Source organism: Falco punctatus, assembly GCF_963210335.1.
Source record: "Falco punctatus genome assembly, chromosome: 21".
Lineage (NCBI taxonomy): Eukaryota > Metazoa > Chordata > Aves > Falconiformes > Falconidae > Falco > Falco punctatus.
The window spans coordinates 81420-104910 of record NC_137601.1 but is presented as its reverse complement, the minus strand read 5'-3'; the positions used below and the strand labels follow the sequence as shown (position 1 = coordinate 104910).

The 23491-nt window shown below is 64.7% G+C and overlaps 3 protein-coding genes and 1 long non-coding RNA gene across 5 annotated transcripts; 3 read left to right on the top strand and 1 right to left on the bottom strand.

Annotated features, from left to right (window-relative positions):
* Positions 1–393: 393 nt before the first annotated feature.
* On the bottom strand, positions 394–6872 carry BRD2 (bromodomain containing 2). Of its 2 annotated transcripts, none has more exons than XM_080370656.1 (10): positions 5920–6872; positions 4096–4396; positions 2867–3004; positions 2640–2781; positions 2286–2494; positions 1814–2185; positions 1562–1690; positions 1211–1465; positions 916–1091; positions 394–784 (listed from the first exon to the last, which is right to left on the bottom strand). In XM_080370656.1, the coding sequence occupies exons 1-10, from the start codon at positions 5946–5948 to the stop codon at positions 409–411; spliced, it is 2127 nt and encodes a 708-aa protein (XP_080226782.1). In that variant the 5' UTR covers positions 5949–6872; the 3' UTR covers positions 394–408. The 2 variants fall into 2 exon arrangements, with proteins under 2 accessions (XP_080226782.1, XP_080226781.1); XM_080370655.1 differs by having other exon boundaries at positions 916–1130; positions 5920–6867.
* A 3202-nt stretch (positions 6873–10074) lies between these two features.
* On the top strand, positions 10075–13406 carry LOC308055994 (class II histocompatibility antigen, M alpha chain). Its single transcript, XM_080370720.1, has 5 exons — positions 10075–10205; positions 11872–12132; positions 12679–12960; positions 13050–13175; positions 13291–13406. Exons 1-5 carry the CDS (start codon positions 10130–10132, stop codon positions 13293–13295), a joined length of 750 nt encoding a protein of 249 aa, XP_080226846.1. The 5' UTR covers positions 10075–10129; the 3' UTR covers positions 13296–13406.
* Positions 13407–16519: 3113 nt separating this feature from the next.
* Positions 16520–22178, top strand: LOC308055997 (HLA class II histocompatibility antigen, DM beta chain). The gene is made up of 6 exons (XM_080370727.1): positions 16520–16647; positions 19324–19605; positions 21267–21551; positions 21654–21773; positions 21885–21920; positions 22001–22178. Exons 1-6 carry the CDS (start codon positions 16605–16607, stop codon positions 22009–22011), a joined length of 777 nt encoding a protein of 258 aa, XP_080226853.1. The 5' UTR covers positions 16520–16604; the 3' UTR covers positions 22012–22178.
* On the top strand, positions 19767–20835 carry LOC308056015. Its single transcript, XR_013924671.1, has 3 exons — positions 19767–19805; positions 19904–20007; positions 20239–20835. It is a non-coding gene; the product is annotated as an uncharacterized lncRNA (long non-coding RNA).
* Positions 22179–23491: the final 1313 nt, after the last annotated feature.

The window sequence follows — 23491 nt, the reverse complement described above, 5'->3', positions numbered from 1 at the left end:
GGTGCACCCCTGCGTCTAAATAAAGGGGGAAGACCCTCAATTTAGGGTCCAGACCCCCCAAAAAAAACCCTCCTGGTGCACCCCCCACTATTTAGCCACGGGGAAGACCCTCAATTTAGGGGTCCAGACCCCCAAAAAAACCCCTCCTGGTGCACCCCTGCGGCTAAATAAAGGGGGAAGACCCTCAATTTAGGGTCCAGATCCCCCCAAAAACCCCTCCTGGTGCACCCCCCACTATTTAGCCACAGGGAAGACCCTCAAATTAGGGTCCAGACCCCTCAAAAAACCCCTCCTGGTGCACCCCCCACTATTTAGCCACGGGGAAGACCCTCAATTTAGGGTCCAGACCCCCCAAAAACCCCCTCCTGGTGCACCCCTGTGGCTAAATAAAGGGGGAAGACCCTCAAATTAGGGTCCAGACCCCCCCAAAAACCCACCTCCCGGCATCCCCATCCCCCCCCTGCGGCACTTACTTTCGCTGTAGGGCTTGCGGGGTTTCTTGCGCAGGCAGGAGAGGACGTAACGCTCCAGCTCCCGCAGCGTGGAGGGTTTGAGGGTCTCGAAGTCGATCTCGATCTCCTCGGGGTTGGAGTCGCGCAGGGAAGGCTCCCGCGACTGGATGATGTGCACCACGCGGCCCAGCTTCTCGCCCGGCAGCTTGTTGATATCTAAACTCAGCTGCCGTTTCTCGTCGTACGTCATGGGTTTACTCTCCTCTTCCTCTTCCGAATCGTAAAGCGCCGGCGGCGGCGGCAACGCTGCTTTCGCCGCTTTCTTCGCGTTCCTACCGGCAAAAGGAAAAACCGCGTGGCATCGGCGGCGGTGGCAGCTATAAACCCCCAACCCCCCCAAAATCCCGCTCACACCAAAATTTGGGGTGACGTGCCCCATCGCTTCCAAGCCCCCCCTACTCACTTGGAGCTGCCGCCGCCGCCGCCACCGGTCCCACTGCCGCCGCCGCCGGCTTTCTTGGCTTTACGGAGCTGGGCTTGCCGCGCCCGGGCCTCCTCGTCACCTCCCCGGCCTTTGTGCTTCTCCGATTTCTTCTTTTTCTTCTTTTCCCTCTTCTTTTTGGGTTTGGAAACGGGGCCCTGTGAGAGGGCAGCCAGCTGCTCGTGCACGGCCCGCAGCTGTGGGGGGAGACAGGGGGGTGAGGCGGGCGTGGGGAGCGGGTCTGGGAGGTGGTGTGGACCCTTCTCCGACCCCTCACCTGCTCCTGCAGCTCGGCCAGGCGGTTGGCGCGTTCCTCCTCCGAATCCGAGCTCTCCTCGCTCTCCGACGAGCTCTCGCTGCTGCTTTCGTCTTCCTCGTCGTCTTCGTCGTCCTCGTCATCCTCGTCCTCGTCGCTGGACGATTCCTCGGAGGAGGATTTGGAGAGGGCACCGGTAAGCGGGGCCGACACCGAGGGGGGGCTGGCGTCCTGCGGTTCATCCGGCATCTTGGCGTAGCTGAACTCGAAGACATCCTGCGAGGGGGAGCGGGGAGGGGGTCAGCGCGGTGGCGATGGGGGGGTGGGGAAGGGGCAGAGGGGCCAGCTGCCCCCCACCCCCCCCCAGCTCACCTGCAGCTTGCGAGCCATGGCCACCACGTCGTGGTCGGGGGGGTTGTACTTGTAGCAGTTGGAAAACATTAACCGGACGTCGGCGGCGAATTCCTGCGCGTCGTGGTAATCCCGGTTCTCCATCTTCCGCTGCGGGGAGAGGGAACGGTGAGCCCGGGGAGGGGGGTTATCAGAAAAAAAAGACACCCCCCCACCATCACCCCCTTAAAAAAAAAAAAAAAAAAAAGGCTCCTGCACCCTCCTCTTCCCCACCTTGATGGTGCTGAGGTCCATGGGGTGCTTGATGATCTCGTGGTAGTCGTGCAGCCCCAGGGCCGAGGCGTCGACGGGCTTGTAGAAGGGCCAGGCGTAGGCCGCGTGCTTCTTGGAGAGCAGCTCCTTGAGGATCCCGTTGCAGTACTTGAGCTGCTCCGATAATTTACCCTTCTTGGATGTCTGGTGCTGCTGCGAATCGGGTAAGTCCTTCTTGGGGGGTTTGATGGGGCGACCGCTCTCCCGGCGTGCCGGGATTTTGGCCGCCTTGGCCTCCAGCAAGGTGGCGGAGGGCGAGGACTCCCCGCTGGTGGCGATTATGGCCGTGGTGGTGGGGGTGGTGGTGTCCGCTTTCCGCTTCACACCCTTTTTCTACCAAAAAATTAGAAAAAAAAAATTAAAAAAAAAATAAAAATACGCACACCACAAACCAGGTGTGAGGCTGCAGACGCAGAGCCGGCCCTCCTCCTACCTTGGCCACGGGCTGGGTGGGAGCGGGCGCAGCCAGGACGGCCGGGGCGGTGGAGTGCAGTGATTTGAGGAGCGGAGCGGAGATCACGGATGGGTGGGGAATGTTGACGATGGTGGTGGGGATGTCGGGGCTTGGGGTGTAGACCGCGGTGTGGGACACCGAGGAGACGGCCGGCACTTGCTGAGCAGCTGTGAGTCCCGCCAGGAGCGCTGGGCCGAGACAAGAAGCCCCCCCCCAAAACTCCACCGTTAGTGCCACTGCCGCACCGGGGAGGACGTTGAGCCTCAGGGAACCGCCGTCACCCCCCACCCCAGCAGCCGTCCCACCCCACGCGCGCGGGATGCTCCCATTTACCTGCTGCCCGGGACGCTCCCTTTTTATGGCTGTTCTTGGCCACCGGCACCACGATCTCCTGCTCTTCTGGTGGCATCTGAGCCACCTTCTGCAGGAAAATCTTCTCCAGGGTTTGGGCCATCAGCACAATGTCATCCGTGGGCTACGGAGGGAGGAGGGGAAGCGGCGTTAGGAAGCACGGCGCGGGGCTCGGTGGCGGCGTGGGGCAGCACCGGCGCGGTTCTCACCTTGTTGTAGATGTAGCAGTTGGTGAACATGGTGTTGAAGTCCTGCATGCACTCCGCAGCCCCCCAGTAATAATTGTTCTCCAAGCGTCGCTTGATCGTCCCCATGTCCATGGGTTGCTTGATGATCTTGTGATAATCCTACCAACAAACGGGAAAAAAAAAAAAAAACACACACACCGCGCAGGTGGTCAGAGTCGGGGGGAACGTGTCGGGTCACCCCTCCCCGCGCCCAGCCCCCCCACACACCCCGCGGGGGGCTCACACACCAGCTCTCACTCGTCACCCAAAGGCAGGCAGGGGGTGCAAGGGGTTCAAAAAACACCTCCGGACCTGGTCCCCACCCCAGAGTGCCACCGTCCCCCTCCGCCCAAGGCGGCGAGAGTGTCCCTAGGGGCCTGGGGCGCAGCCAGCTTTACCGGGGGGACCCTACGCTATGGGGAGGGGGGCTGGATATCCCCCCTCCCACACCCCGCCCCTGCCTTGTGTCCGGAGGGCGCGCACGTCCCGGGTCAGAGGTGGGACGGGGCGCTCGGGGGGGGGAAAGCTAACGCTAAAAAAATCGGAGAGAGCAAAACCTACGTGGAAATTACCTCCGGGCTTTAACTCCTTGGGCGCCACAGGTGCACAGGGGGGCTGGCGTTTAATATTGGGGTCACAGGATGTCTTCTACAAATTCATGGATGGGAATCTGCAAAACGCATTCAGGGCACAAGAGATTAGGTGGGGAAGCGTCCGGGTTACCTCTAGAGTGGCTGCGTCATCTCATCCATACCTTTGTAGGGGACATCGGGACAAAGGGGGGGTGGCAGCTGCCCTGAGGACGTCTCCAGGACCAGCCCGGACGCCTACAAGGGGCTGGGGGGGGTGGGAGACGGGGGGGACACGTGGACATGCCCCCAGGAAAGGGCAAGGACAAGCACAGCCCAGGCACCTGCGGCTGCATCTGTGTGGCGGAGCCCCCGGGAGGGGGATGGCGCCGGCCCTGGCACTCTCAGGCTGGAGGTGGCAGCGGGGGAAGGGGACACAGAGCCCGTCCGGGGTCAGGCAGTGCAAAATTCAACGCTAAGTCTGCCTAACACCCCCTGCCTGCACGCATCGGGGGGCGAGCAAGATGATGGGGGGACCCCCACACACACTCGCGCACACCCTGGGCACCGTTAATTTATTTTTTTATATATATATATTTTTTTTTTTTTTCCCCCACACACACCCGCCCGCAGGGCTCGTTACGGCAGGCCCAGCTTGACAGCGTCGACGGGTTGACGGAAAGGCCAAGCAAACTGATGCTTCCACAGAGCTTTCATCACCACTTTGTGCAGATACTGCAGCTGGTTGGTGACCCGACCCGGCTTCTTGGGGTTGGAAACCTCCGGCGGAGGTGGGTTCACCTGGGGGGACTGCAGGGCGGGCACTGATGCCATGGTGGGGCTCTCGAAGCCCTCGTAGAGGAGAGAGGGTTTGCGGATCCGCTTGCCGGGGGTCGATTCCGTCGCCAGGGCCATGAGCCCGGCATTGCCCTCCCCCAGAATCCTGCAAGGGGAGCAGAGACAGGATTAGCGGGGCAGCTCCGCGCTGGGATGCTGCGCCACCGCCTTGGCCAAAAAAAAAAAAAAAAAAAAAAACCACAAAAAAACACCAAAAAAACCCCACCAAACCTCTGGGATCAAACCAGGGTCGGGCTATGGGATTCCCCCCCCCCCAAAAAAATAAAAATAATAACATCCCAGAAGGAGCTGACCGCTCCCGACACCGCCGTTGAAAGGTGGGAACGTCATCGCGCTCAGCTACGGGGTGGCGGGAGCGATCCGGATTTTCAGAGCGCATCTCCCCGGGAGAGGGGGTAAAAAAAAAAAAAAAAAAAAAAAAAAAAAAGGAGGTTTTGGCTATGAACTCCCAGTTGTCCCCGTTAAGCGTTTTCCCAGTTCCCCGCCGGCGTCCGGGAGCGTCACCCGCGCCGGCGCACCGAGAGGTTGGCGTGAGTCCAGGCACTCGCCCTCGAACAAAAGAGTCGGCACACGGTGCCGCGCACGGAGGTGACGGTGCCGGTGCGGTGACGGCGCTGCTAGGCGTCGAAGCGACGATGACGTTACCCCGGTGTCACCCGCCTTTTTACCGAGGCCACGGAGCGGGAGGGAATCCGGTGGGATTTGGTGGCCGAACCGTTAAACGTCAACGTCGGGGCTGAGAGCGGGGGTGGTTCCGTGTCGTCCCGGGTGCAGAGACCCCCCGCCCCGCCCCCGACAATCCCCAAAAAGCCAACGGGGGGCCAGGCCAGGCCTCGGGGGACCCCCCCAAGTCCCAGGGAGGCGGCGCAGCCGTGACCGCGTCACGCTCACAACCGCCTCTTGCGCCCATTGAAGGGGGAGAAAACCCCCAAAATCGGTGTTTTAAGGCAACGAGCGCCGTTTTAGGGGGCCGAACGCCAACTCGGCAGCGGGAAAGCACCGAAATAGCCACAAATTAAAAAAAAAATTAAAAAAAAAAAAAAAACGAAAATTTTGTTGCCAGGCAAACCAGAAGCCACCAGGGCAGCCGTGGGACCCCCGTGGGACCCCCGTGATGCCGACACGCCAGCTCAGGAGCTCCAGAGCTCCCAGTCCTTCACTTTAACCACCCCCCCGAACCCCTCAGGCACCTCAACCGCCAGGGGTGACACCCCCCCTTTGCCCTGAGGTGCCCCCCCACGGGTGCCCCTCACCCACGCCTGACAGCCACGGCGCCCCACCGGGGTGTCAGCGCTTGGCACAACCGGGACCTCCCCGTGGGTCCCGCCGGCTGCCAAGGGCACGGGCTGCGGTGCCAAGGACACGCCGCGGGGGGTAGGCAAGGTGGCCCTGAGGGCCACGGTCACGCGTGGGGTGGGACAAAGCCCCCAGCCCCACGGGTGTGGGTGGGAAGGGGCCGCTGTCGCGGTGTGTCGGCGCAGAGAAAAGGGTGAATGGGGGGTCAGGACCCCAAGCGGCGACTCCACGGGTGGTGTCACCCACGGGTGACACAGACACGCGTGACACCAGCCCATCCCCTCCCCCGATCCCCACGGCGCCGGTACCTACTTGCTCTGGGGATTCACATTCTGCAACATGCCGGCGGCTGCGTGTCCGGCCCGCGGTCCCGGCCGTCCTTCTTCTCCTTCTCCTCCTCCTCCACCCGCCGCCGCCGTCTTCTCCTCCGACGACCCCCCCACTTTGCCCGGCGAACGGTTCCGGCGGTCCCGGCCCGGTGGGGGCCCCCCCCCGTCAGCGCATCACCGAGTTAACGGGGGGGGAGAGCCAGGCGCCCCCCTCCGCTCCCCCGGGCAGGGCGCGGCCGGGCGGGGCGGGCCTCAGGCGGCGGCGGCGGCGGCTCCTCCGGCCGGGCGGCGGAGCGGGACCATCCACCGGCCTTCACATGAACGGGCGCGGAGAAAATGGCGGCGGGGGGGGGGGGAACGGAGAAGAGGGGGGGGGGGGGGGTCCCCTCTTTGGAGCCCCCAGCGGGTTTCGGATCTTGCTGCGATGCGATCAATACAAGCCTCGGCGCGTCGCTAAATGCCGGTTGCGTCCGCCGGGACCGGGGATGAGGCGGGCGGCGGCTGTCCGGGTGCCGGATGACAGCGGATTGCACCGGGGAATCACGGGCCCAGCTCCATCTTGGCTCCCTGAGGGGAGGAGGGCGGGGGGGAGGGGGGCCCCCCTCACCGCTGGCCGCAGGCAGGGGTCGCTACGGAGGCCGGGGAGGGTCCGGCGAAGCCCTCCGGGAGCGCGGAGGCGGGGGCTGAGCCGCCCGGCGGAGGATGGATCCGGTTTGGGGCCGCCCCCCGCGCGTACCGGGCCCGACCCGCTCCGTCCTTCGTCCCAGCGAAATGGCGCCTCTCGGCCTGCCCCCGGCCGCCCTTATATAGACACCAGCCGGCCCCTCATTGGGCGGCGGCGCCGCTGACATCACCCCCCCGCCCCACCCCGCCCCGCCGCGGCCTCATTGGGCGGAGGCACGCCAAGGGCGGCGCTGCCATTGGCCGCGCGGCGCGCCAATCATCTGCGCCTCTCCCTTCCCCTCCCACCCTTCCGCCCGGCGCCTCACCCGATGGAGGGGGCGGCGGCGGCGCTGATTGGCCGGCGCTGCCATTCGTTGCGACGTGATTGGGCAGCGGGTCACGTGAGGGGCGGGACAGGCGGGCGGAACCGGCCGTTGGCGGTTGTTGTCGCGCTCCCCGCGGCGGGGACGGGGGGGGGACGGGCCCGGTCGGCGCCATCTTCTGCGGCGGCGGCCGCCCCGGCCGGACAATGAGCCCGGCGTTCCCAGGCGGCCCCGGCGCCTCCCCGGCGCCCCCCCCGGTGCCCGGTACGGGGAGGGATCCCCCCACCCCACCCTCACCCCCCCCTCGCCGGGGATGGTGGTGGGGGTCCCGCCGCCTCCGCCACGCACCAGGTGCCCCCCCGCGCCCGTCGCCCCGCACGGACCCCCAGGCCGCGCCACGGCCACGCTCACGACACGCGGGAGGCGGTAACCCCCACGGACACGCCGCTATCGGGGCCCTCAGCCCGACGGGGGGGGCCCTGAGCACACGTTACCCCCCCCGCCCCGCACGCACGCACCCCGGGGGGGGGTCCCGGGACCCCCACGCCGCCCGTGGGGGAGGGTGCTCACCCGCCACGGCCGCGGGGAGCCCCGAACGCCTTCCATCCCCCACCGCGGAGGGGGGGTCCCGGCCTTCCCCCCCCCCCCCCCATCCCATTCCATCCGGCCCCGCCGCGGGCTCGCAGGACACGAGTGGGTCCCTGCCCCCACGCCGTGACACAGCACTTGGGGCCCTGCCCGCCGCCACCCCCGCGCGAACACCCAAACATGGCGCTTTTCGCCCCAAACCGCCGCCCCCGCCGCCGCGCACAAAGCCGCCCCGCCCCACCTGCCCGTCGCCGCCGTCCTCGCCGCTCATTGGCCAACGCTCCGCCAACGGGGCGGGACAACGCTTGACTGACAGCTCGCCGCCATCACATGACCTCCCCCCCCCGCTCCTCCATGGGGGGGGAAGGGCGAGGCCGCCCCCCCCCCCCCCCCCAAAGTCACTCACCTGAGCCGCCCCCAAGCGGGGCCGCGACACCCGGCCCCGGTTCCGCTTCATCCGCCCCCGCTCCGCGCCCCCCCCCGCCGCCCGCCCCAAAAAAAACCGTTTTGGGGGCAAAAAAGATAAAAAAAACCATCCCAGGGCAGAAAAGGGAGCCACGCGCTACGTCACCCGCGCCCCGATTGGCTCCCTGCCGTCACGTGGTGCCCCCGCGGCTCCCACGGCCTCATTCATACCCCCCGGCTCCGCGGGGTCCTAGTGCCGGCCCCGCGGCGGGGGGGGTGGGTGGGCCGGTGGCGCGCACGCGCGCTGCAGGCCTGCTGCAGCGCTGCAGCGGGTGCGCTGCGTGGGTGCCCCCACGGGGGTCCGTGGCGGGGCGGGGGGGGTGCGGGGCATTGCCAGGGCGCACCCACGGCGGGGGGTGGGGGGGCTGGGGGGGCATTGCAGGGGTGCGCCGCTGGCATCCGTGGGGGTGCCGGGTGCGGCGGGAGGTGGGGGAGCACCCACGGGGGGAGGGACCCACGGGGGCTGGGGGATGGGATTGCAGCAGCGCCCTGCACCCCACTCGGGAGGTGCACAGCACCGCGGGGGGGTGTGCTGCATGCTGCTAGGAGGGTGCAAGTGGATGCACAGGAGTTGGGGGTGCCGTGGGTCCATTGCACGCAGGGACGGGGTGCGCTGGGTGCAGTGCATGCAGCAATGGGGGTGCAACTGGGTGCATGCACTGCATGGACAGGGCGCGTGGTGTTGCACTGGGTGCAGCACGTGGATGGGGTGCACAGGGTGCATGGCACGCAGGGATGGGGTGCATGGCGTTGCACTGGGTGCAGCATGCAGGGATAGGGGTGCACTGGGTGCATGACATGCAGGGACAGGGTGCACAGCATTGCACCAGGTGCAGCACACAGGGATAAGGGTGCACTGGATGCAGTGCATGCAGGAATGGGGGTGCACAGGGTGCATGGCATGCAGGGGCAGGGTGCACGGTGTTGCACCGGATGCAGCAGGCAGCAATAGGGGTGCACTGGGTGCATGACATGCAGGGACGGGGTGCACGGCATTGCACCAGGTGCAGCACACAGGGATAGGCATGCACAGGGTGCAGTGCATGCAGGAATGGGGGTGCACAGGGTGCATGGCATGCAGGGACGGGGTGCACGGCATTGCACCAGGTGCAGCACACAGGGATAGGCATGCACAGGGTGCAGTGCATGCAGGAATGGGGGTGCACAGGGTGCATGGCATGCAGGGACGGGGTGCACAGCATTGCACCAGGTGCAGCACACAGGGATAGGGGTGCACTGGATGCAGTGCATGCAGGAATGGGGGTGCACAGGGTGCATGGCATGCAGGGGCAGGGTGCACGGTGTTGCACCGGATGCAGCAGGCAGCAATAGGGGTGCACTGGGTGCATGACATGCAGGGACAGGGTGCACGGCATTGCACCGGGTGCAGCACACAGGGATAGGGGTGCACAGGGTGCATGGCATGCAGGAATGGGGGTGCACAGGGTGCATGGCGTGCAGGGACAGGGTGCACAGCATTGCACTGGGTGCAGCACATAGGGATAGGGGTGCACAGGGTGCATGGCATGCAGGGACGGGGTGCACGGCATTGCACTGGGTGCAGCACACAGGGATAGGGGTGCACCAACACCCAGCATGGGCAGCAGGGGGGACACGGCACCACCCAGGTCGTCCCCTCATTAACAGCCTTATTAATTGCACCGTGGCATCGCCACCCAGCGATTGCAACCGCCACGCACGAGAGGGCTGGGAGTGTGTGTGTTGGGGGGGGGGTGTCCCAGGGTGGGGGGTGCCCAAGGTGATGGGGTCCCCAAGGTGGGGGGTGCCCAAGGTGATAGGGACCCCAAGGGGAGGGGTGCCCAAGGTGATGGGGACCTCAAGGTGGGGGGGTCCCCAAGGTGGGAGGTACCCAAGGTGATAGGGACCCCAAGGTGGGGGGTCCCAAGGTGATGGAGACCCCAAGATGGGGGGTCCCCAAGGTGGGAGATGCCCAAGGTGATGGGGTCCCCAAGGTGGGGGGTCCCCAAGGTGGGGGGTCCCTGCCCCACGCCAGGCCACCGGTCCCTGGCTCTGTCACAGCACCCGAGCCCCACGCCGGGTCCTTCTGCCCAGCAACAGGTGACGAGGGACGGGGTGGCCCGGCCATTGGTGCGGGGGGAGCGGTGGCACCCCTGGGTGCTGGGTGCCGGACGGATGGGTGCTGCGGGCTGGAGCGGGGTCCCGCTGGCTGGGCTGCTCTGGGGGGCCCTGGCGGGGGCTGTCCCCCAAGGTAGGAGGTCACGGCGGGGTGGCAGGGCACGGGAGGGGGTGTGGTGTGCGGGGGGGGTGTGCACTAGTGCAAGGGGCTGCGTGCAAGTGGAAAGCACATGTATGTGTGTGTGCACAAGGCGTGTGCGCAGAGCGTGTGTCCGTACGCCGTGTGCATGCACGTGCAATTCATGTGTGTGCTTGCACAGTGCGTGTGCACACAGGGCGTGTGTCCTTGTGCAGCATGTGTGTGTGTGCAAGCATTGTACGTGTGCAATGAGCACACATGCAGGGTGCATGTCCTTGCATTATGTGCGTGCACACTCATCGCACGGCGAGTGCACATGTCCTTGCACCGTATGCTGCACGCTGAGCACGCATGTCCTTGCACTGTGTGCATGCACACTCATTGCACGGCGAGTGCACATGTCCTTGCACTGTATGCTGCACGCTGAGCACGCATGTCCTTGCACTGTGTGCATGCACACTCATTGCACGCCGAGTGCACATGTCCTTGCACCATGTGCATGCATGCCTGTTGCATGCCAAGCATGTGTCCTTGCACTGAGTGTGTGCGCACAGAGTGCGTGTGTGCGTGGCATATGCGGTGCACACACGTGTGGCACGGGTGCATGCATGCACACGCTGCCATTCACACACACACGCTCTGTGCGCACACACTCAGTGCAAGGACATGCGTGCTCTGCATGCAATGAGTGTGCACACACACGGTGCAAGGACACACGCTCGGCATGCAACAGGTGTGCATGCACACAGTGCAAGGACACATGTGTTCTGCGTGCAATGGACATGCACACACGGTGCAAGGACACATGTGCTCTGTGCAATGAGTGTGCACGCACGCGGTGCAAGGACACAGGTGCTCTGTGTGCAATGAGTGTGCATGCACACGGTGCAACGACATGTACTCTGTGTGCAACGGGCGACATGTGCACGCGCACAGTGCAAGGACACAGGTGCTCTGCGTGCAATGGAAATGCACACACACGGTGCAAGGACACACGTGCTCTGTGTGCAATGAGTGTGCACGCACGCATTGCAAGGACACACGTGCTCTGTGTGCAATGAGTGTGCATGCACACGGTGCAACGACATGTACTCTGTGTGCAACGGGCGACATGTGCATGTGCACAGTGCAAGGACACACGTGCTCTGTGTGCAATGAGTGTGCACACACACGGTGCAAGGACACACGTGCTCTGTGTGCAATGAGTGTGCACGCACACATTGCAAGTGCACACATGCTCTGCGTGCAATGAGTGTGCACGCACACGGTGCAAGGACACACGTGCTCTGTGTGCAATGAGTGTGCACACACGCGGTGCAAGGACACAGGTGCTCTGTGTGCAATGAGTGTGCACGCACGCGGTGCAAGGACACAGGTGCTCTGTGTGCAATGAGTGTGCATGCACACATGATGCAAGGACACACGTGCACACGGTGCAAGGACACAGGTGCTCTGTGTGCAATGAGTGTGCACGCACACATGATGCAAGGACACACGTGCACACGGTGCAAGGACACATGCACTGGGCATGCACGGGCGACGTGTGCACGTGCCCCGCGTGCTTGCACGTGCAACGGGCGTGCCCACAGCGCACAGGCCCATACGCCTCGTCCATGCCCGCGCCCCCTGCGCCCCCCGCCCCACTGCCCCCTCCCCGCAGAGCCCGTGGTGCACATCCTGGCCGAGGTGCTGTTCTGCCAGCCCGCCATGCCCTCGCTGGGGCTGGCGCTGGCCTTCGACGCCAACCAGCTCTTCTGGTTCGACTTCCCCCGCTCCCGCTGGACCCCCCAGCTCCCCGACATCCCCCCCTGGCCCCCAGCCCTGGAGACCCCTCAGCAGCTCCTCCGGGATGCCACGTTCTGCCAGGACCTGCGCCGCCAGCTCACCGCGCTGGCCACCGGCCACCTGCCGGAGTCCAAGGGTAGGTGAGATGGTGGCCGTGGTGGCCTCCAACCCTACGTGCCACTTGCCGCCTCGGTGCCACTGCATCCACTTCTGGCCATGGGCTGAGGTGGGGGGGATGTTTGGGGGGTCAGGAATTGGGGGGTAGGGGGGGATGTGGTGGGTTGTGGTCGACAGCTCCGCATCTGCATGGAGACCAGCGCAGAGCGGTGGCCCGTACTGGGACCAGTACCGTTCCGTGACCCCTACGCCCAGCGTGGTGCCACCCCGGAGGGATGGGATCCACCCCGGGGGGGGATCTGCCGGGGTGGGAGCCCAGGGGAACCTCCTGCAGCCGGGCTGGGGTGATCCCGGACACGGGCTGGGGGGTGGATCCGTGGGATCCTGGAAGGATCTGGGCTGGAAAAGCCCTTGGAGCCCATCGAGCCAACGGGCTCCTGGGCCACCACGGCGGGGTGGTGGCCAGCAGGTCGAGGGGGGGGGAGGGGGTTGTGCCCCTGTGCTCTGGCAAGGAGCGATCCCATAGGATCCCCCCCCCCTCCTCCCCCCTTCCCCTCCCCCCCAGGCATCCCCATGGCCGACGTCTTCCTGGTGCAACCGTTGAGGTTGGGTGAAGCCAACACGCTGGTGTGCGTGGTGGGCAACATCTTCCCGCCGGCGGTGGACATCAGTTGGCAGCTGGATGGGGTCCCCATCACCCAGGGGGTCACCCACACCCCCTACACCCCTACGGCCACCCTGGCCTTCACCCGCTTCTCCTACCTACGGGTGACCCCCGCCACCGGTGACGTCTACGCCTGTGTCATCACCCACGAAGGGGACAACTCCTCCGTGGTGGCCTATTGGGGTGAGCGTGGGGGTGGAGGAGGGGAGGGGGGAGCTGGGGGCACCGAGGCTGGCTGTGACCCCCCCTCGCTGTGTCCCCCCTCCCCGTAGTACCCCAAGAACCCGTCTCCTCCGAGGAGCTGGAGACGGCGCTGTGCGGTGCCGCCATGGCGCTGGGCATCCTGCTGGCACTGCTGGGCATCGCCATGATCCTGGCGGCACAGCGCGGCGCACGCGGTACGGGACCCTCCCGGGACCCCCGGGGTGGGGGAAGTGGGGGGGGGAGGTGAGGAGGGGGCTGTCACCAACTCCCCTTTTTTATATCCCGCCCCCCCCCCCCCCCCCCTTCCAGGTTGAGCGCAGGTGCAGGAGTGGTGGCGGTGGCAGCGGTGGTGGCAGGGGGGGCATCGTGTGTGTCCCCCCTCCCCCCATCTCCCACAGCAATTAAACCCCTCGTCGGTGGCTGCGCCCCGTGTCCTGGTGTGTGTCCCCCCGCCCCGGGCCATGGCAGGAGGGGGTTGGTGGCTCGGTGGTGGCTTCTCTGATGTCTAATATCGGGGTTCAGCTGGATCCCACCCCCCTTCCAGAGCCCGTCCCAGCAGGCGTGCCTCAGTTTCCCCGTTGTAAAAGGATGGGGGAGTGGGATGTGGCTTCTCTGCTGGCTGATATTGGGGTTCAGCGGGATTGCCCTCCCCAAAGAGCCACCCCCAAGGGCTGTGCCTCAGTTTCCCCACTGGGGAAGGGCGTTGTGGGGTTCCCGCTGTGCCAGGTGGTGCACGAGGGGGTGCACGGGGCATCGGATGGGGAATATGTGGGGAAACTGCACAGGGGCATTGCATGGTGTGTGGCACAGGACGTTGCATGAGGGTGTTGCACAGGGACGTTGCACGGGGACATTGCATGGGGGTGTTGCACGGGGACATTGCACAGGGACGTTGCACGGGGATGTTGCACAGGGGCAATGCATGGGGTTATTGCACAGGGACGTTGCACGGGGACGTTGCACAGGGACATTGCACGGGGACGTTGCACGGTGATGTTGCACAGGGACATTGCACGGGGACGTTGCACGGGGACATTGCACGGGGACATTGCACGGGGACGTTGCATGGGGATGTTGCACAGGGACATTGCATGGGAATGTTGCACGGGGACATTGCACGGGGACATTGCACGGGGACGTTGCACGGGGATGTTGCACGGGGACATTGCACGGGGACATTGTATGGGGATGTTGCATGGGAGCATTGCACGGGGACGTTGTGCGGGGATGTTGCACAGGGACGTTGCACGGGGACATTGCACGGGGATGTTGCACAGGGACATTGCATGGGGACATTGCACGGGGACGTTGCACAGGGACGTTGCACGGGGACATTGCACGGGGATGTTGCACGGGGATGTTGCATGGGGATGTTGCACAGGGACATTGCACGGCGACATTGCACGGGGACATTGTATGGGGATGTTGCATGGGGACATTGCACAGGGACGTTGCACGGGGACATTGCACAGGGACATTGCACGGGAATGTTGCACAGGGACATTGCACGGGGACATTGCACGGGGATGTTGCACAGGGACATTGCACGGGGACATTGTATGGGGATGTTGCATGGGAGCATTGTGCGAGGATGTTGCACAGGGATGTTGCATGGGGACATTGCACGGGGATGTTGCACAGGGACATTGCATGGGAATGTTGCACGGGGACATTGCACGGGGATCTTGCACAGGGATGTTGCACAGGGACATTGCACGGGGATGTTGCACGGAGACATTGCACGGGGATGTTGCACAGGGACATTGCACGGGGACAATGCACAGGTATGTTGCATGGGGACGTTGCACAGGTGAGGGACAGGCACAGGGACACGTGTGTGGCACGTGGGGGACACGGCACCCACCTGAGTTAGGGGTCCCTCGTTTGGGTTGTGAGGTCTGACAGGTCCTGGTCCTGGTCCTGGATCTGGTCCCAGTCCTGGTCCTGGTCCTGGATCTGGTCCTAGTCCTGGATCTGGTCCTGGTCCTGGTCCCAGTCCCGGTCCTGGTCCTGGATCTGGTCCCAGTCCTGGTCCTGGTCCTGGTCCTGGATCTGGTCCTGGTCCTGGATCTGGTCCTGGTCCTGGTCCCAGTCCCGGTCCTGGTCCTGGATCTGGTCCCAGTCCTGGTCCTGGATCTGGTCCTGGTCCTGATCCTCATCCTGGATTTGGTCTCAGTCCTGGTCTTGGTACTGGTCTGGGTCCCAGTTCTCGTCCCGGTCCCAATTTCGATCCTGGTCCTGGTCCCGGTCCCGGTCCTGGTCCCAGTGCCAGTCCTCATCCCAGTCCTGGTCCCCACCCTGGATTTGGTCTCAGTCCTGGTTCTGGATCTAGTGTCGGTCCTGTCCCAGTCCCAGCCCTCGTCCTGGTCTGGGTCCTGGTCCAGTTCTGGTCCTGGTCCCGGTCCCAGTGCCAGTCCTTGTCCCAGTCCTGGTCCCTATCCTGGTCCCGGTCCCAGTCCTAGTCCCAATCCCGATCCCGATCCTGGTCCCAATCCCGATCCTGGTCCCGGTCCCGATCCCGATCCTGGTCCCGATCCCGATCCTGGTCCCGGTCCCGATCCTGGTCCCGGTCCCGATCCCGATCCTGGTCCCAATCCCGATCCTGGTCCCAATCCCGATCCTGGTCCCGGTCCCGATCCCGATCCTGGTCCCAGTCCCGATCCTGGTCCCAATCCCGATCCTGGTCCCGGTCCCGATCCCGATCCTGGTCCCAATCCCGATCCTGGTCCCAATCCCGATCCTGGTCCCGGTCCCGATCCCGATCCTGGTCCCGATCCCGATCCTGGTCCCGGTCCCGATCCTGGTCCCGGTCCCGATCCCGATCCTGGTCCCGGTCCCGATCCTGGTCCCGGTCCCGATCCTGGTCCTGGTCCCAGTCCCGATCCTGGTCCCAGTCCCGATCCTGCTCCCCCCTCCCCCTGCGTGGCCACACACGGACCAAACCGAGTTCCCATCCTGATGAGGGGGGTCCCCCCCCCCCTCCCCCCCCCCCTTGGTCCCCACCCCTGGGTCCCTTTGTCCCTGGTGGCCCCCACCGGCACGGGGCGGGGGGGGGGCGGGGGGGGCTCCCTGTGCTCCCACCGCTCCCAGTTTGGAGGCAGAAGCGTTACTGGGAGGGATTAACGCTCCACTCCACGCGGAAGTGGTGGAGACAATGTGGGGGGGGGGTCACATGAACCCCTGGGACCCCGGGGTCCCACCCCACCTTTGGGTGGGGGGTGGGGGGGTGGCAGGGTCCCCATAGGAAGGTCCCAGTGCTCCCAGTTTGGAGGCAGAGGCTTACTGGGAGGGATTAACGCTCCACGCGGAAGCGGTGGAGGGAATGGGGGGGGGGGGGGTCTCACATGAACCCCTGGGACCCCAGGGTCCCAGCCCACCTTTGGGTGGGTGGGTGGGTGGGTGGGGGGTCCCCATGGGACGATGACCCCGGGGTGGGGGTGACACCCCACGGCCACGCCATGTCCCGCTGGTGGCAGCCACCCCAGTGTCCCGCTCCGGCAACTGGTGACGCTGGTGCGATGGTGGCCCCCATTGGGTGTCCCCCCACCCCCACCCTGGGGTGGGGTGCTGGGGGGGGGACACGGGTGGCCCTGGGGGACAGAGCGTGCCTGGAGACCCCTGTCATGCTGGTGCTGCTGGGGGTGGCCCTGGGTGCCCGGGGGGCAGGTAGGGGCTGCAGATGGGGGGGGGGCGGGGGGGTTGGGGGGGGCGGGGCTTGGGAGGGGGGGTGGACTGCGGATGGGGGGGCGGGGGGGATCCTGGGGGATTGGGGGGGCATTGGCAGGGGGGAGCTGCGGATGAGGGGGGGATCCTGAGGGATTGGGGGGGGGGGCTTTGGTGTGGGGGGGCTGCGGATGGGGGGGGATGTGGCGGGGGGTCCTGCGGATGGGGGGGGGCGGGGGGGGCTTTGGCAGGTGGGGCTGCGGATGGGGGGGATCCGTGGGGGGGATTGTGGGGGGCTTTGACGGGGGGGGCTGCGGATGGGGGGGGAGAACCTGAGGGATTTGGGGGGGGCTTTGGTGTGGGGGGGCTGAGGGATTTGGGGGGGGGCTTTGGTGGGGGGGCTGCGGATGGGGGGCAGTTGGGGATGCTGGGGGGGGATTGGGGGGGCTTTGGCTGGGGGGGTTGCGGATGGGGGGGTGTCCTGAGGGATTTGGGGGGGGATTTGGGGGGGGGGGGGTCTGGGGGGGAAGGAATCCTGGGGGGGGGGCTTTGGCATGGGAGACCCTGGGACTGTGTGTGAGGTGTCTCTGCCCTGGGGGACCTTGGGGACAGTTGGGGGGGGCTCAGCCCTGGGGGACCCCAGAGATGGTCTGGGGGGGCTCAGCCCTGGGGGACCTTGGGGACAGTCTCCAGGGGGGGGGGGGGGCAGCCCTGGGGGACCCCAGGGTCATTTTGGGGGGGCTCAGCCCTGTGGGACCTTGGGGACAGTCTGGGGGGGCTCAGCCCTGGGAGACCCCTGGGATGGTCTGGGAGGGCTCAGCCCTGGGAGACCCCTGGGGTGGTTGGGGGGGGCTCAGCCCTGTGGGACCTTGGGGACAGTCTGGGGGGGGGGCAGCCCTGTGGGACCCCAGGGTCATTTTGGGGGGCTCAGCCCTGTGGGATTTTGGGGATGGTCGGGGGGGGCTCAGCCCTGGGAGACCCCTGGGATGGTTGGGGGGGGGGGCTCAGCCCTGTGGGACCTTGGGGACAGTCTGGGGGGGCTCAGCCCTGGGAGACCCCTGGGATGGTTGGGGGGGGCTCAGCCCTGTGGCACATGGGGTAGTCGCGGGGGGGCTCAGCCCTGGTGGGTGTTTGGGACGGTTTGGGGGGGCTCAGCCCCATGGCTGTGGGGTGACCTCATGGGGACCCCAGGCCACTTTGGAGATGTTGGAGCTTGACCCAAGTGGGGGCCAAGAGTGAGGGGGAGGATGGGGGGGACAGCTGGGGGGAAAGGGGGGGGTGGGCGGGGGGAGATGGGGGGGGGAGGAGTGGAGTCAGTTGGGGGACAGATGGAGGGATGGAGGTGGATGGTGGTGGAAGGACATGGGTGGAGGTGGATGGATGGATGGAGATGGATGAAGATGGATGAAGATGGAAAGACATGGATGGAGATGGATGGAGATGGATGGATGGATGGAGATGGATGAAGATGGATGAAGATGGAAAGACATGGATGGAGATGGATGGAGATGGATGAAGATGGATGAAGATGGAAAGACATGGATGGAGATGGATGGATGGATGGAGATGGATGGAGATGGATGAAGATGGATGAAGATGGAAGGATATGGATGGAGATGGATGGAGATGGATGAAGATGGATGAAGATGGAAAGACATGGATGGAGATGGATGGAGATGGATGGATGGATGGAGATGGATGAAGATGGATGAAGATGGAAGGACATGGATGGAGATGGATGGATGGATGGAGATGGATGGAGATGGATGAAGATGGAAGGACATGGATGGAGATGGATGGATGGATGGAGATGGATGGAGATGGGTGAAGATGGAAGGACATGGATGGAGATGGATGGATGGATGGAGACAGATGGAGATGGATGAAGATGGAAGGACATGGATGGAGATGGATGGATGGATGGAGATGGATGGAGATGGATGGAGATGAATGGAGGTGGAAGGACATGGATGGAGATGGATGACGATGGAAGGACATGGATGGAGATGGATGGAGATGGATGAAGGTGGAAGGACGTGGATGGATGGAGACAGATGGAGATGGATGGAGGGGGAAGGACATGGATGGAGGGATGAAAGTGGAGGGACATGGATGGATGGAGATGGATAGGGATGGATGGAGGTGAAAGGACATGGAGGGAGATGGATGGATGGAGGCAGAAGGACATAGATGGGAGGGATGAAGGTGGAAGGACATGGATGGAGGCAAATCGAAGGATGGAGATGGATAGAGATGGGTGGAGGTGGAAGGACATGGGTGGAGGCAGATGGATGGATGGAGATGGATGGAGATGGATGGAGATGGAAGGATATGGATGGAGGTGGATGGATGGATGGAGATGGATAGGGATGGATGGAGGTGGAAGGACATGGATGGAGGTGGATGGATGGATGGAGACGGATGGAGATGGAAGGATATGGATGGAGGCAGATGGAAGGATGGAGATGGATAGGGATGGATGAAGATGGAAGGACGTGGATGGAGGGATGGAGGTGGAAGGACATGGGTGGAGGTGGATGGAAGGATGGAGATGGATGGATGGAGGCGGATGGAGAGATGGAGATGGACAGAGGGATGGGGACAGGCAGACATGAATGGAGGCACCGGGCTGGTCCGAGACCCCCCATGTGATCCCCCTCCCCTCCCCTCCCCCCCCAGGCGCCTTCCTGCTGCACATGGCCAGTTCCTGCTTGCTGGCGCCCAACAGCTCCCTGCTGGACTTCCAGCTCACCCTGGTCTTCAACAAGAACCCGCTGGTCTGCTACGACCCCGACGCGCAGCGCTACGACCCCTGCGACTGGGGGCTCCTGCACCCCATTGCCACCGTGGTGGCCTCGGGCCTCAACAACGGCACCGGCTGGGTCGAGCGTGCCGAGGCGCGGCGCTGGGCTTGCCGCGACCTGGCCCCCCGCGTCTGGGCCACCACGGCGCTGCGGCGGAGTGAGAGCCCGCGGCGCGGGGCGGTGTGCTGAGGGCGTCGCGTGGGGGCGTTGCATGGAGCGTTGCAGGGGGCTGTTGCGTTGCATGGGGGCGTTGTATGAAGCGTTGTGTGTTGCTTGACACGGGGCTGCTGCATTGCATGTGGGTGTTGCATGGGGCCATTGCATGGAGCGTTGCACCGGGATGTTGCATTGCATGGGGTGTTGCATGGAGCGTTGCATGGGGCTGTTGCATGGGGCTGTTGCATTGCATGCAGCGTTGCATGTTGCTTGGCATGGGGCTGTTGCATTGCATGGAGGCGTTGCATGGAGTGTTGCACAGGGATGTTGCATTGCATGAGGGTGTTGCATGGAGCGTTGCATGGGGATGTTGCGTTGCATGGGGATGTTGCATTGCATGAGGGTGTTGCATGGAGCGTTGCAGGGGCTGTTGCATTGCATGGAGAATTGCATGGAGCATTGCATGGGGCTGTTGCATTGCATGGGGGTGTTGTATGAAGCGTTGTGTGTTGCTTGACACGGGGCTGCTGCATTGCATGTGGGTGTTGCATGGGGCCATTGCTTGGAGCTTTGCATGGGGCTTTGCATGGAGTGTTGCACAGGGATGCTGCATTGCATGGGGTGTTGCATGGAGCGTTGCATGGGGCTGTTGCATTGCATGGGGCTGTTGCATTGCATGCAGCGTTGCATGTTGCTTGGCATGGGGCTGTTGCATTGCATGGAGGCGTTGCATGGAGTGTTGCACAGGGATGTTGCATTGCATGAGGGTGTTGCATGGAGCGTTGCATGGGGCTGTTGCGTTGCATGGGGGCGTTGTATGAAGCGTTGTGTGTTGCTTGACACGGGGCTGCTGCATTGCATGTGGGTGTTGCATGGGGCCATTGCATGGAGCGTTGCATGGGGCTTTGCATGGAGTGTTGCACCGGGATGTTGCATTGCACGGGGTGTTGCATGGAGCGTTGCATGGGGCTGTTGCATTGCATGCAGCGTTGCATGTTGCTTGGCATGGGGCTGTTGCATTGCATGGAGGCGTTGCATGGAGTGTTGCACAGGGATGTTGCATTGCATGAGGGTGTTGCATGGAGCGTTGCATGGGGATGTTGCGTTGCATGGGGCTTTGCATGGAGTGTTGCACTGGGATGTTGCGTTGCATGGGGGCGTTGTATGAAGCGTTGTGTGTTGCTTGACACGGGGCTGCTGCATTGCATGTGGGTGTTGCATGGGGCCATTGCATGGAGCGTTGCATGGGGCTGTTGCATTGCATGGGGCTGTTGCATTGCATGGGGCTGTTGCATTGCATGGAGCGTTGCATGGGGCTGTTGCATTGCATGGGGCTGTTGCATTGCATGGAGCGTTGCATGGGGATGTTGCATTGCATGGAGCATTGCATGGAGCGTTGCATGGGGTACTGCATGGGGTATTGCACAGGGGTGCTGCAGAGCGCGTTGCATGGGAGCATTGCATGGAGCGTTGCAAGGGGACATCGCTCTGCACATTGCACGGGGATATTGCACCGGGCTTTGCACAGACGCATTGCAGAGCACGTCGCATGGGGACCTTGCACAGGAATGTTGCATTGCACGGGGACGTGGCAGGGGGACATGGCATGGGATGGGGAGGGGGCTCCCCCTGGCCCTGACCACCCCCCCTCCCCCCCCCCAGCGCCCCCCCAAGCCCTCATCATCGCCTCCAAGACCAACAACGCCCACGCTCCCGTCCTCCTCACCTGCCACATCTGGGGCTTCTACCCTGCCGAGGTGACCGTCATCTGGCTGCACAACGGGGACATCGTGGGCCCCGGCGACCCCCCCCCCATCTCTGCCACCCCCAACGGCAACTGGACCTACCAGACACAGGTGACCTTGATGGTGGCCCCGGTGGCCGGGGACACCTTCACGTGCTCGGTGCAACACGCCAGCTTGGACCAGCCCCTCTTGGTGGACTGGGGTGAGTGGTGGGGGTGGGGATACCCCTCCCCCCTCCCCATCCCAACCTGGGATGCTGGGGGTCCTTGTCACATTGCTGCTCACTCCCACCCTGTCCCCACAGGTCCCGGTTTGTCCTTGGGGTTGATCTTGAAGGTGGCGGCGGCCACCGTGACGATGGTGTTGGGGCTCAGCTTCTTCAGCGTTGGTGTCTATCACTACTGGGCCAGGCCACCGGCACCGGGTGAGGGGTCCAGGAGGGGGGGACAGGGACAGTGGCTTGGGGGAGGGGACATGGGGACGGTGGCCTGGGGTGACACGGACCCTCCTCACCTTCTCTACCCCCCCCTTGCAGGTTACACTCCCCTCCCGGGACACAACTACCCCGCAGGTAACGGCACATCCAACCTGTCCCCATCCCCTGTCCCCAAGTGGCCTGGCATCCCCTCTGCCACCCCCTGTCCCCCCCAGGCAGCATCTGAGGACCCCCAGGACGGTGACCTCCTAGCCCCGACGGTGTGTCCCCTCCACCCCATGGCGTCCTGGTCACCCCCATGGTGTCCCCCCACCCTGTGTCCCCGTCACCGCGGGGGCGATGCTGCGGCGAGGACAATAAAGATGCTCTGGGGTGGCCTGGGGCCGTGAAGGGGTCGTTTGTCACCGGGTCCCCGTGTTGTCACACGTAGGGGGGAAGGGCTGTGGGGTGGCACTGGTGTGGTCACGCGTGGGGGACGTTGTGTGCTGGGCACGAGGGACACCGGCCATGAGGGACATAGGGCACGAGGGGCTTCGTGTGCCAGGCACAAGGGTCACCAGGCATGAGGGTCATGGGGGACACGGGGCACAAGGGACGTGGGGACATGGGGGGCATGGGGCACGAGGGGCTTCGTGTGCCAGGCACGAGGGTGACCAGGCACGAGGCACACAGGGCGTGGGGGTCTTGGGGGACATGGGGCACAAGGGACGTGGGGACACGGGGGACATGGGGCACAAGGGACGTGGGGACACGGGGGACACGGGGCACAAGGGACACAAGGGCACAAGGGACACAGGGACATGGGGCACGGGCGGTATGGGGGGTATGGAGGACATGGCGCACAAGGGACGTGGGGACACAGGGGACACGAGGCACGAAGGACATGGGGCACAGGGGACACGGGGCACAAGGGACACAAGGGCACAAGGGACACAGGGGACACAGGGGACACAGGGCACGAGGGACGTGGGGCACGAGGGGCTTCGTGTGCCAGGCATGAGGGTCACCAGGCATGAGGGACATGGGGCAGGGGGGTCATGGGGGACATGGGGCACAAGGGACGTGGGGACACGGGGGACGTGAGGCACAAGGGACATGGGGCACAGGGGACATGGGGCACAGGGGACATGGGGGCACAAGGGACACAGGGACACGGGGCGTGAGGGACATGAGGCACGAGGGGCTTCGTGTGCCAGGCACGAGGGACACGGGGCAGGGGGGTCATGGGGGACACGGGGCACAAGGGACGTGGGGACACGGGGGGACATGGGGACACAGGGGACATGAGGCACAAGGGACACAGGGCATGGGGGACATGGGGCACAAGGGACACGGGGGGACATGGGGACACAGGGGACATGAGGCACAAGGGACACGGGGCATGGGGGACACGGGGCACAAGGGACACGGGGCACGAGGGACATGAGGGCACAAGGGACACGGGGCATGGGGGACATGGGGCACAAGGGACACGGGGGGACATGGGGACACAGGGGACATGAGGCACAAGGGACACGGGGCATGGGGGACACGGGGCACAAGGGACACGGGGCACGAGGGACATGAGGGCACAAGGGACACGGGGCATGGGGGACACGGGGCACAAGGGACACGGGGCACGGGGGCCATGAGGGCACAAGGGACATGGGGCACGGGGGACATGGGGCACGAGGGACATGGGGCACGAGGGACATGAGGGCACAAGG

Coding starts and splice junctions, on each gene's coding strand:
- BRD2 (XM_080370655.1), bottom strand. CDS start 5,948: ATGTTGCAGAATGTGAATCCCCAGAGCAA. Junction 3,005..4,095: donor CTGTCAAGCTGGGCCTGCCG/TAACGAGCCCTG, acceptor GTTTGTTGGTAG/GATTATCACAAGATCATCAA. Junction 2,186..2,285: donor CCACCCAGCCCGTGGCCAAG/GTAGGAGGAGGG, acceptor ATTTTTTGGTAG/AAAAAGGGTGTGAAGCGGAA.
- LOC308055994 (XM_080370720.1), top strand. CDS start 10,130: ATGGGTGCTGCGGGCTGGAGCGGGGTCCCGCTGGCTGGGCTGCTCTGG. Junction 10,206..11,871: donor GGCGGGGGCTGTCCCCCAAG/GTAGGAGGTCAC, acceptor CCCTCCCCGCAG/AGCCCGTGGTGCACATCCTG. Junction 12,961..13,049: donor CTCCGTGGTGGCCTATTGGG/GTGAGCGTGGGG, acceptor CCCTCCCCGTAG/TACCCCAAGAACCCGTCTCC.
- LOC308055997 (XM_080370727.1), top strand. CDS start 16,605: ATGCTGGTGCTGCTGGGGGTGGCCCTGGGTGCCCGGGGGGCAG. Junction 19,606..21,266: donor CACCACGGCGCTGCGGCGGA/GTGAGAGCCCGC, acceptor CCCCCCCCCCAG/CGCCCCCCCAAGCCCTCATC. Junction 21,774..21,884: donor GGCCAGGCCACCGGCACCGG/GTGAGGGGTCCA, acceptor CCCCCCTTGCAG/GTTACACTCCCCTCCCGGGA.